At 43.0% G+C, this 12,388-nt stretch overlaps 1 protein-coding gene across 17 annotated transcripts in view; it reads right to left on the minus strand.

The window, feature by feature from the left end:
- Nucleotides 1-3,662: 3,662 nt before the first annotated feature.
- MPDZ (multiple PDZ domain crumbs cell polarity complex component) overlaps nt 3,663-12,388 on the minus strand; it is a 134,224-nt gene continuing 125,498 nt past the window's right edge. For all 17 annotated transcript variants that reach the window (XM_073345394.1, XM_073345403.1, XM_073345400.1 and 14 more), the window contains 5 exons: nt 11,302-11,424; nt 8,839-8,943; nt 8,382-8,494; nt 6,888-7,011; nt 3,663-5,971 (listed from right to left, as the gene is read on the minus strand). In XM_073345394.1, the coding sequence (XP_073201495.1) occupies nt 5,825-5,971; nt 6,888-7,011; nt 8,382-8,494; nt 8,839-8,943; nt 11,302-11,424 (612 nt within the window). In that variant the 3' untranslated portion in view covers nt 3,663-5,824. The remainder of the gene's footprint in view (nt 5,972-6,887; nt 7,012-8,381; nt 8,495-8,838; nt 8,944-11,301; nt 11,425-12,388) is intronic.

Here is a 12,388-nt window from a genome sequence, read left to right on the forward strand (position 1 = left end):
TGAAAATTACTGTATTTACTATTTGGGTTTAGTACTAAGCCTGCACTTTAAGTGCTAATAGAAAGTTCCCAAATTCCTTAATCTCAGTTGGGTGTGGGCAGATGTGTAGACCAAGTGATTTATTCAGGGTCAAGCCAGCTGTCTGGCAGAGCCAAAATTAGAACTCATGCTTCCTCCCATGGAATAAGTTCTAGATTTAACCCACTTCCCAAGTGAAGTGCACAAAAGCACCATGAATAGACAAAAAACTATGTATCACAATAGCTGTGTTGAGCTATCCCATTACTCTGTGGACTATTTTTACATGCTGAATGCATAGGGCTGGTTAAGTCTGCCAAGATGGGCAGAGAAAGAAAAAAATTAAACAATGTTTCCAAATAAACATAGTTTTTACCCAATCAGAATGCATTCTTAAATAAGTGGATAACAAGTCAGACATTTACTCGCTGAGCACTGAAATTGAAACTGGTCCTCACCTGCTTTTAGCAGGCCAGCTGCTAATTCTGCGGCAGGCGAATGATGTTTGCGATCACCTAACCACAGATGCCCTTTCAGCTTCTAAATGCAATCAGACACTAACACCTCTAGTATAGCACTCAGTTATTTAAGGTTAGTTATATTGATAAGTAATGCAAATCGCACATTCATGACCTTTAAAAAAAATCTTTTGTACAGAACTCACTATTCCTGATCTAATACCGTCACTGCGTCGCACAGATTTTATTGCTAAAGGCTGTTTTCTAAAATGTGGCTCAAAGGAGAAGATTAGGTGGGTTTCTTTCTTGTAAAAACATTTTGTCACTAAAGTAATTTTTTGGAATGACAATGCTGACAATAAAAAACAGCAGTCAAGCAAAAATAAAGAAAGGTTGTAGCGTGCCAGTATCTTCCCTCTGAAATGTAAACAAAGTTTTCAGGGTCTGCACTGTCTAATCTCATATCCGTTCTCTTTAATTGCTATTCAGCATTATTAGGGGAACCGCATCCACTTTTTATGTATAGTTTCAAATTATTATTCTGTCAGGAATAACAATATTGATCCCATTGTGGAAGCATTTTCCCTAGTGAAAAGAAAGGTTGAGGGCAGGGGAGGAGGAAAACAATTCAAAGGGAAGCTTGTCCTAGTTCTACAGTAGAAACGAGGTCATATTCCATCACCAGAGACATTATTACAATAAAGTTTGAAATTTGTGTATCCACTGTCAGTAAGTGGAAGTTTTGCTAAAATCAATAGGATATTGTTACATGCTTACACCAACCTTACTATAGTGACCAGTAGCTCCAAACATTTGAGATCTGTAAAGGTGCCATGGCAGATCCATGATCCAGTAGTTGGAAAGGAACAAAAATAAATATATGTATAATGTCGTTTTAAAGGCTTTTATGCACTAAAGTGGTCCCTGTGTGCAACGTCCTTAGTAACATTTGTAAAAGTAAGTCTTCATCTCTTCCCAACTGTATCATATGTGCCATGGGCAAGAAATAGACTCATAGATACTAAGGTCAGAAGGGACCATTATGATCATCTAATACTTGATATACAGAAATAGCTTAGCCATTCTACAAAAATGTGGGTTTTGTTTCTACAAATCAGTGGAAAGGAAAAGAACTGTGTAACATGGATTACATCTTCTAGCTTGGCAAAATACTGGATTTGCAAAACGTAACAGTTTGGTTAATCATTGCTGAATATTTAGCCATTGTGCTCTGTTCATGCAACAGTACGTGCCCCTTTGCCACTGAAGAGCAGAACAAATAGGCCCATTAAGCAGGTGCAATTTTTGCCATGTAATATACAGCTCATGTTCTTGTTTTTATGGGCGTGATTCCTGCAGAGGATGAATAATCTCAACCCCACTGGATTCAGCACTGATCTGGCCCGCTGTGAAACCCCAACAGGGCTGTCCTTACCCCTATGCAAAGCATGCAGCTGTGTAGGGCACCAGGAAATTTGGGGCACCATATTTCCTGGTGCCCTGCGCAGCTGCGTGCTGCTCCAGCTCTTCCCCAGGGTCCTGCCCCTACAAACACCCCCCGACCTCTCCCCCTGGGCCCCCTCCCAGCCCCACCCCCGCGAGATCTTCAGCTGGGCTGGGCCTGCACTCACCGGCAACGGGAATGTAGTGACCTGGCCTCAGCCGTGCTGCCGGTGAATGTGTGTGTGTATGGGGGGGTGCGTAGGGCCCCAGAATTGCTAGGGATAGCCCTGAACCCCAACCACAAATTAAAGCCTTCTTTCCCTGACTGACAGCCTCTTGCAAAACAGGACTATCATTGCCGGGGGTGAGAAATTTGCACCCCTGCATGTCAGCTGTGTTCAATCCAGACCCACATTTTTCACACATCTGTTTATCTTATTAAAAGTCAAGCACTTAGCAGGATTCAACTAAAGGGTGAGACATCTCTACGGGCTTGGCCATCTGAAATGTTGAGCCTTCCTTCTGATGCCAATCCTCCAAAGCACTACTTAACTTTAAGCACAGGAATAGAGCCATCAAAGTAACTAAAAAATGAGTGCTTTGCAGAATCAGGGCCACAGGGCTTAGCACCTTGCAGGACCGAGTCCAATTACGTTAGATAGGGTTAACTACACAATGATGAAAGAGAAAAAAAAGTTTGGCTGGATAATCAGCCCCTTGCCATCAGTGATTGGTGTATACACTGCAGCATAAGTTATTCCATAGTTGTCCACTATGTGGCATCTTGTGCGTTTCTCTGAGGAAGCAGTATAGCCATAGTCAAAGACTGTCTAGCTGGGTCACTGCTCTGGCAATTCCTGTGTCCCTAATCTAATTTTATTTTCACTGATTTTTCCATTTGACAACTTGGAGAAAAAGAACTTGCCAATTTCACATTTACTTCTAGTCCAATGGTTCTCAAACGTCTTTTTTTGCGAACCACTTGAAAATTGCTGAGGGTCTTGGCAGACTACTTAATGATCTTTCCAAATGTTGTCTGTACCGCCAGCTAACTATTGTGAAGCGCTTTGGATAAAAGCGCTATATAAAAAAAAACCCTAATAATAAACAACATTGTTTGTTCTACAAATAAAAGCACACAACTCATATTTTAATAATAATTAGTCTTACCTTTCTAATGTGATGTATGTGCCCTCTCTGGCCACTGCAGTCCTGTCCCAAATCCCCCCCCCACTCCCTCTTCTCACCCCACTGCCCCTTCCCAATTACTGCCTATTCCCCCCAAGGCCACTACCTCACCTTACCTGTGAATCCTTTCCAGGGTCCAGGAACCTAATTAGCAGAGCCATGCCTGCGCAGCTCCACTAATTAGGTGGGTGGTCCTTCATTCTCTCATGTGCGGTCGCCCAGGAGCGCATCTTAGAGGGAACTATCCGCGGACCACCTGAATGGAGCTTGCAGACCACGGGTGGTCCACGGACCACAGTTTGAGAACCTCTGTTCTAGTCAGTTTTGATGTCTGGTTCTCCAGAATTAGCTGGAAGACAGTACTGCAGTGTCTGGAATGCAACTATGCAACATTTAAATATAGTTTTTAGTGGAAAAGTTAAAAGAATCCTTGATGCATTTATAGCATTAATCCCAGTTTTGTTAAATCTGATGATGTTATTTTACAAAACCTAAATTGTGGGCCTAATACCAACCCTTTAATAATGGAAAAAAACAACTCCATCACAAAGCAACCACAAATACACCTGTAACTTTATTAATTCACCACTTACAGCTTCATATTTATTTTCTTGAATCCTGCATTTAGACACAAAGGCAATAATAAAATATCTGTACACTACTTCTGTTACAAATATAGATAATATTTGAAGAGACTTTACATACTCTAACTTAGACATTTCACACACTACACTGGAATGAGTACAGGCTAATAATGCATCACCAGTTGCCTCAAGTACTGGCACCATCTGTTTTTCTTAGCCTATTGTATTGTAACATCTCAAATAATTATTGAAAAAGAGGGATTTTTTAGTTAATCCACTTATATTTAGCTATCAATTCACAAGTAGTAGCTCTCAAACACTCCTAACCCTGCTGTTTTTCACTCAGTAAAATTGCATATTTCTCTAGCACAGTTTGAATGTGCCCCCGCTTTAGAACTCAATAATTAAATATTATAAACAACTGACATGGTGCTCCAGCTGCTATAGGTGTTTGCTGGTCAATATGCAATCTTGCAGCTACATGAATGTACATCGTGGGAAGCACCCTAGCCTAAAGGAACACCAGTGCTCACATGCCCTTTGACATTTCTTCCTCTCTAAAGGTTTTAAAGACATATTGTATTTAGTGACAAGGTTCAATCACAGATGGGGCTTGACCAAGCAGACACATATGAGGCAAAAGTGGGGAAACTGACCGTTAGGGAATCCACAAGTAAGGTCCAGGGACAACACTTTATAGTGAGAAGCCAGGAGCATTGTTCCTAGATCTTTACAGGGCTCCATCTTACATATCAGTGTCTGCCTTGTAAGCGTTCAATAATTTAGAACTCCTTCCAGCAGCTGGAAGGACTAAGGGACTTCTTTCTCTGCCCATCCTTTCCCCTCCTGCATGCTTTCTGACTAGGGTGAAGATGTAGAGGAACCTCTATCCTTTGCCCTACTTTTGGACTCCTCTCTACTGGAGGGGGGTCTTTATTACTCTACCCCTCCTCTATCCCTTCTTTTGGGTCCTCCTCCTCTCTGAATGTCTTCAGTATCTGCTTCTGCTTACAGCAGTGGTGAGCCACATGTGGCCCATCAGGGTAATCTGATTGTGGGCCACGAGACATTTTCCTGGCATCGAGCATCCGCAGGCATGGCTCCCCGCAGCTCCCAGTAGCAGTCACAGTTTGCCTTTCCCGCCCACTGGGAGCTGCAGGGACCCAGGCCTGGGGATGGTCAACGTCAGCAAAATGTCTTACGGCCTGCAATCAGATTACCGTGATGGGTTGCATGTGGCCTGTGGGCCGTAGGTTGTCCACCACTGGCTTAGAGCAATCGCAGCAGCATGAAATTGACTCCACACCTGTTTCCACTGGGCTCTGACTAGTGACCCGGAAGCTAGCCAGAGTGGTTAATTTGTGCTGTTGCTTCAAGAAGCTCTGAGCAGCAGTGACACTGGAGCTGCCTTTCTGCAAACTTAGGAAAAGGACAGTGTTCATTTTACTGTTCACATCGGGAACATTATCTTCACACCCACCAAGTTTAGGAACTTCACTACTTTAAAAGGGAAGCCTAAATCCTTGTGATATTGCAGGTGCAGTAGGGCTCCCTCATTCACCAGGGAAAGTTTCCTGCAAGTGGATTTTTCAACCCCTGAGCACCAAAAAAAAACCAACCCTACCTCTCCATTATTTTGCTTCTGGAGCATGGAATTAGCAGCACTGACTTTCTAACTAGTTTTTCCATCTACCTTCTTTTGTTCAACTGTTGTTCCTCCTGTGACTTTATTTCTGCTTTTTAAATATCCTTAGTTATCTCCTTCCCCCTTGACTGTTTAGTGCACACATTCTCCCTCCCACACCTATCTCAAATATTCAAAGCCTCTTTGCAAAACATTCCAGTTTTCCAATGCGGTTACTAATGTAAACTTTTATGTTCTGGTGGATCACTGTATTCATTACAATAATAATAAAAAACCTTAAGTCTTTGCCAGAGACTACATAAGCCCATCCCAGTGATTCGACAGTAGGACAAATACTTCTATTGTGTTCAAAAATACAATTAAGTGTTATTTTTTCTTCAGTGACGTAACAGTCTGGTCAAGCTGGACTAGTAAGATGGCTACATAAACTTTGCTATGTGGAATGTAGATAATGGGATCTTGTTGATCCTATTCTTTGGACAGCCAATTCATGAGAGAACAGTCAGAGTGACAGTCCCTTTTGTCCTTTTTAGAAGAGCAACTGCTTCTTCATGGGTCACCCCTTCTAAGCTCTGCCCATTGACAGCAATGATTTGATCCCCTCTCTTCAGCCGTCCGTCCTCTGCTGCTGCACCCTGAAATTAAACAGCATGTAACTGCAGACATGCATTTCTGAAACTCCTGGTTTTATAGCTGTTCAAAGAGAAATCTAAAGAGGGTCTTAGTAAGGTGGGTTCAATATACAGCACACATTAAACTTTTCTGCTTGAGAAAGGCTACGCTGATCAGTTTTCACTATTACAAACCCAGGCTCATTTTGTCCTTAGTAGGTGCTGGTTCTACCTGCCTATAGGTTTTTGCATAAAGTTTCCACTTTGCAAACTAACCAGGTGGATTCATGAAAGTCCTCATCACCTTATTAGTGGAATGAAATTTACAGCATGGGAACGATGTACTACATACATTCTATAAGTCAGATCTATGGAATTTTTAAACTCCTTCAGCCATCTTGGTTTGGCTGGCAAAGTTCTCAACAATTCAAATTAGAAATCGAATCCAGATCTGAACCTAAACGTCAAGGTATGGAGGTCTTCCAACTTGGTTATCTGACTCAGGCCTGCTTTATACACCAAGTTCAGATGAGGATGTGAACTTCTCCAAAGTTAAGATTTGGATCCAGTGTTTCTGGCCTATATTTGATTCCAATATTCATTGCAAATAATTCAAATTAACCCCAAGCACTGCTTGAAGAGAATGCAAACTAAACGGGGGAAGGGGAGGGTGCAATTGTCCAAAGTGGACAACTAAATCACAACCTCAAATCCAAATGTTTGCTAGGAGCAAATGGGAATTCTGAAAATTGGGCCCAGTTTACTTAAAGCCTCAAACTGCAGACACAATTTAAAATGGTATCTGCATTCCTGCTTGGAGAAGACAAACAATAAAATAAACAGTCCAGAACCCACTGGCTTTTCCCCAGGCGATATTAATAAATCAGCTGCTGAGCATGAGCACTGAAATGTTTGAGTAGTTTTACACCTGTGCACTTACCTTTGCAAATACTGTCTTAACGTAGATGGGTAAATCTCCATGAGGACTGCCATATCCTCCCACAATACTAAAGCCTAGACCATCCTGTCCTCGATCTAGAGTAATGGTCTTATACTGAGGGGGCCTACAACAGAGAAAAGAAGTTATCCTGTTTCTTTTGTGAATGTCTAGTTCAGTATGTGGATTGTTCAGCAAAGAGGCTCTTAAACTTTCCTTTGCTGAGAACTCTACATAGGATTTTAAGTATATTGCAGTGAATACTTCAGTTCATGTCAACCACTGTAATCCTGCTTAATGCCATAGGCTGGTTACTTATTTACAGTTTCCTTTCATAACTTCTCCATGGTATTTAACCTTCTGTCTGCAGAAGTTTATTCATTCTGTCATTTAATACACTGCATAATTGAATGATGCTTATTACCTATAGATAAGTAAGTATCCTGGAGCTCAGAGAGAAACAAAATAAACCCCACAAAAGCTACATTATTTTAAAAAACCCTCCCTCCCCCAAAACTCATATATAAGAGAAAATCAAAAATAGCTCCAACCAATTCCTAAGTCTGGTTTAGTCATTCTTGTCCTCTTCTGTTGCTTGGCCTTGTATTTTTATAAATTTGCAATGTTTTGACAGACTAAAAGAACTATAGAACTTACAATTTGAATCACATGTTTTTCACCACTCCTCCAGTAGATAATATACACTGTATACCTAGAAGTTTGTGGGCTGATTTTTAGTGATGGTCTGCTTTGAAATAATTTAAATTTTCAACCACAAAGAACTGTGCCCATATTTTCATACTCAGGATGGGAATATTAGCAGACAGGCATCCAACTACTTGTTTGTGCACACACATCAAGTATTTAAATATCAAATAATGTTTGTGTCTGCAATAAACTGCAGGTACAATTATGTATAAAATTAAAACACCAACACCCTGCCCCAAGAACAAAAAAAAACCCAACCACCGTGGAGGTTGTGTTGGCCCAGGAAATCAGGCGACCTATCAAAATCTATGAAGCCCCCAAAACACTCTCTCGGGCAGTAAATGGACAGCTGTGCCTTCCAGCATACCCGACAAGTCAACAAACTCAGGCTCTGATGGACTGGCAGGAAGAGTGAGTTCTAGAGTCAACAGCCACGCACTTAAAATGCCCTGACATTTAAGCCAGGGGGGCAATTAGCTTAAGTACTTCAGCTAATCTCAAGTACAACACAAGGAATGAAGTAGTCTCTGCGGTGCTGCAATCAAATTGTACCATAGCTCTCTGGGTCAAAACCCGCATAGTGAATTGTACTCTGAAATGAACCAGAATGTCCTATGTGGCCTACGGAGCCCAGTTCTCTGCTTCCTGTGACAGTCATGACTAGGCTGGCAGGACACCTCACTCTGAACATGCTGCAAATTCTAGGCAGTTTTCAAGAGCAGTCCCAGCTAGTGGGCCTTACAGTAACCCAATTAGAAAGGATCCATCAAGGATAATAGATGCACTTACCCTAAATCATCCTGAAAGATGCTGCTTGAGGTTAGTGCTGCAAATGAAAGGCTGGAAGCTGGTGGATCCTGTTGCTGACCAGTTACGACACTTACATCTCCTCCGGCCACCACCTGAGAGGGCATATTGCAGATAGCTGTGAAATGAGGAAGGTGACGCTTGGACAACTGAGCCCACCATGATTAACACCACAGTATTTACAAAGGTGAAATGACCAAAACAGGTTTTTGCAACAAATGAGACTTTTCTTCCTTTCAGCTAAAATAAGACTAAGTGGTAACTTTGGAGCAAAATATGGAGAGGATGTGAAAACTGCACAACATAACCCTCCAACCCCCTATATTCTATGGCTACATTTTCCTCAGAACTGGACAGTTGTGTGTTACTTTTGGTTTTTCAGCCTCAGAATCAAAACTGCAAAGTGCATTCTAAACATCAGTGCAGAGAAACTCCTTACCTGCAGTTCAACAGTGCCTGAAGCATTTTTCAGTAGGCTGACAGCTTGGGAGTGTGTCATGCCCTCTGTGGATGTTCCACAAATATTAACAATCCTATCCCCAACCTACAGAAGAGAAAATTAAAGAGCTAGCCATTAATAAGAAGCTATGTCACCAAGATCTACATGCCATTTTTACAACACAAAATAAGAGGATATCCTTTCTGTGAAGAATACTTGAACTGAGTAACTGGATCTAGCTAGCAGGATTTGCAAAAAATATATAGTATTCAGGAAATATTTACCACCTGTCTACAGCATATTCTTGATCTTAGATACAAGAAAGTCTTTGGCCCAGATCTTCAGCTGATTTAAATCAATGCAGCTTTAGTGAATTCAATAAAGCTTCAGCAATTTATGCCACCTGAGAATCTGGCCCTTTGTTTCCAGTGCAAGTCATAATTCTCTAGTGATAACTGGTGAAACAGCCCTGATTCTGTAGTAGTTATTGAGGTTTATATCCTCAAAGACCTGAATCTACTTGTGGATAATATAATCACATACACTACAGAGATGTCAGTATTATAGATTGCATAGCTGTCATTAGACATTAGAAGTCAACACATACATACCTCTGATATTTCAATCAGTAGACGACAGTCATACATTTACACATTCTGGGAAGACAGACCAATGTAGCATATTATCATCAGGTCCCCCATGTTCAAATGCAGCTTGGAATAATCCAGTACAACTCTCAGGGGAATACATGGGCCACATTCAGTGGTGATGCAAACTGGTCTTAAACCAGACATAAATGGCTGCAAGTGGTAATACACTAATTCATACCAATTTTGCACTCAGTGGGTGTACAAAACAAGAATAGCCTACACACAGAGATGGGTAAGTTGAATGTGCTGCAGGAAAAGCAACTAACAGAAGGATGTAAAATAAATCGCATAACTGCAGGCATTGGGGAGGCTGCTGACTGCTGTGCCAATAATCAGGACAGATGTGGGATCTATTTATCTACACATAAGAGCTGCCGTATGGGATAGCTCAGGATACTGGGCAAGATTAACCATATCTCTGACAGTGGCCCACACCAGAGCTTTAGGGGGAGTGTATAGAACAATGCAATTATAGAGTGATCCACCCGTTTCCCCCCCGCCCCCGGCTTCTGGTAGTCAGAGGTTTAAGGTCAACCCAAAAATGGGGTTGTATTTTTGACCATCTTGGCGTATAGCCATTGATGGACCTACCCTCCATGAATTTATCCAGCTCTTTTTGAACCCAGTTATACATTTGGTGATCACAACACCTCATGGCAATGACTTCCACAGTTGTGTGTGGTATGAAAAAGTATTTCCTCTTGTTTGTATTTAACAAACTGCCTATTAATTTCATTGAGTGATCCCTGGTTTTTGTATTGTGTGAAAGGATAAATAACACTTCTCTATTAACTTTCTCCACCAAGCTCTTCACTTTGGTATCTGAAAGCCATGCTGGCTCCATGTTCCAAGGTTGCTTTAAGGTTTTCTCCCCAATTGCTAATGTTTGTGAAAAAAACTACTGTACTCTAAACCCATCTAAAACTACTGTACTCTTGATTTGAATGGGAGAAATTCCTGGCATGGCCTGAAGTGCTAGTGAATACACCATGTGGCTCTACTCCAGAAGTGGGCAAACTATGGCCCGCGGGATACATCTGGCCCACGGGACTGTCCTGTCCAGCCCTTGAGCTCCCAGCCGGGGAGGCTAGCCCCCGGCCCCTCCCGCGCAGCCTCAGCTCACCACGCCGCCAGTGCTCTGACCTGCTGATCCTGCCGGGCTTTCCAATAAGCCAGTCCTGCTGCTCTGAGCAGCATGGTAAGGGGGCAGGGAGCGGAGGGGTTGGATAAAGGGCAGGAGGTCCCGGGGGGCAGGGAGCAGGGGGCGGTTAGGGGCAGGGGATACCAGGGGGCAGTCAGGAGACAGAGGGGCAATTGGATGGGGCAGAGGTTCTGGGGGACGGGGGGGTGGTCAGGGGATGGGGAACAGGGCGGTTGGATAGGTATGGGAGACCTGCGGGGCCTGTCAGGGGGCGGGGGTGTGGACAGAGGTCAGAGCAGTCAGGGGACAGGGAATGGGGTGGGGGAGGGGTGTTGGATGGGGGGGGATTCCAGGGGTGGTTAGGGGCAGGGGGTCCCAGGAGGGGGCGGTCAGGGAACAAGGAGCAGGGGGGGTTGGATGGCTTGGCGGTTGTGAGGGGGGCAGTCAGGGGGCGGGAAGTAGGAGGGGGTGGATAGGGGGCGGGGGCCAGGCTGTTTGGGGAGGCACAGCTTTCCCTACCTGGCCCTCCATAGAATTTTGCAACCCAGATGTGGCTCTTGGGCCAAAAAGTTTGCCGACCCCTGCTCTACTCTGTGACCAAGGCAGAGTAATTTATTCAGCATCATCATATTAAGCTTTTTTACCAACCTCCTTTCTTAGCAATTAACTTACTCTGAGTTTCTGAGTTTGAGCTGCAACTCCATTTGGGTGCATCATGGCAATAAATATGGGAACATCTCCCAGGGGACTTCCTACTCCTCCAGCAATGCTCACTCCTAGGGAATCTGCAGGACCCTGTTACAGTAAAGAAAACAGATTAAGATACTGTTTGAGAGAAAATACACAATTACCTTTAGGCCCAGATTTTCAAGACTGACTAGTGATTTTGGGTACCCAACTTAAAGCCTCTTAAAGGGGCCTGATTTTCAGACAGCACTGAACACCCACCCTCAAAGCCAGGCCTCTTTACAGTGTCTTAAGACAGGCACCCTAAAACCAATGAATGGAAAAAATAACTATTCACTTATGAAGAATTCAGTCCTAATTCCTCCAGGTCAATGTACAGGGAGGGGATATGGCACTCCTACTCCTCTTCACTTTCATTCCACTATTGCAAATTCCTCAAAACTTGTCAGTTTGTCTTCATGAAGGGTCTTTCACATAGTGTGTCACAAGAAACTTCACCGAGAGAAGTAGGAGAAAGCACCCTGTTTTTTAAAATAGTTTCTCAGGGAGAAAAAAAAGGAAAAATAAAGTTGAAACGTAAAACGTGTACAGGTGCTAGTAAGCAAGCAACGGAGTACAGGGACGGGAGAATGGAAAATAGTAATGGGAGAAGGAACAATGAATTGTTTTGGTTCACTAGCACTGAGAATTTTTTACTCTAACCAAGAAGATGCAAATCTCTGTTCCTTCTACCTTCACTGTTGCCCTGTAGATTGCCTGGCAGGCATTTTGAGCTCACACCTATGTGACATCTGACTGGCTATTCTGTCTTGATTTTTTACTATACAGATCCCTTATTGCTGAAGTTGCAGAATGAAGCCACTGATAACCACTGGGCAGAATAAGGCTCCCTCGCACCAATGACTGGAAAGCGTAGCCAATAATGAGGTTTAGTAAAGGTGATACTGTGGGGTAGGGTGGGAGTGTTGGCTTGTAGACTCACCCAAAGCTTTTATAACAATGACACAAGCACTGAGGAAGCCATGTAACAATTTAACTCCCCTTGCACAATGTTCATCTCTCAGGGGAAATA

This window comes from Lepidochelys kempii, chromosome 5 (assembly GCF_965140265.1).
Source record: "Lepidochelys kempii isolate rLepKem1 chromosome 5, rLepKem1.hap2, whole genome shotgun sequence".
Lineage (NCBI taxonomy): Eukaryota > Metazoa > Chordata > Testudines > Cheloniidae > Lepidochelys > Lepidochelys kempii.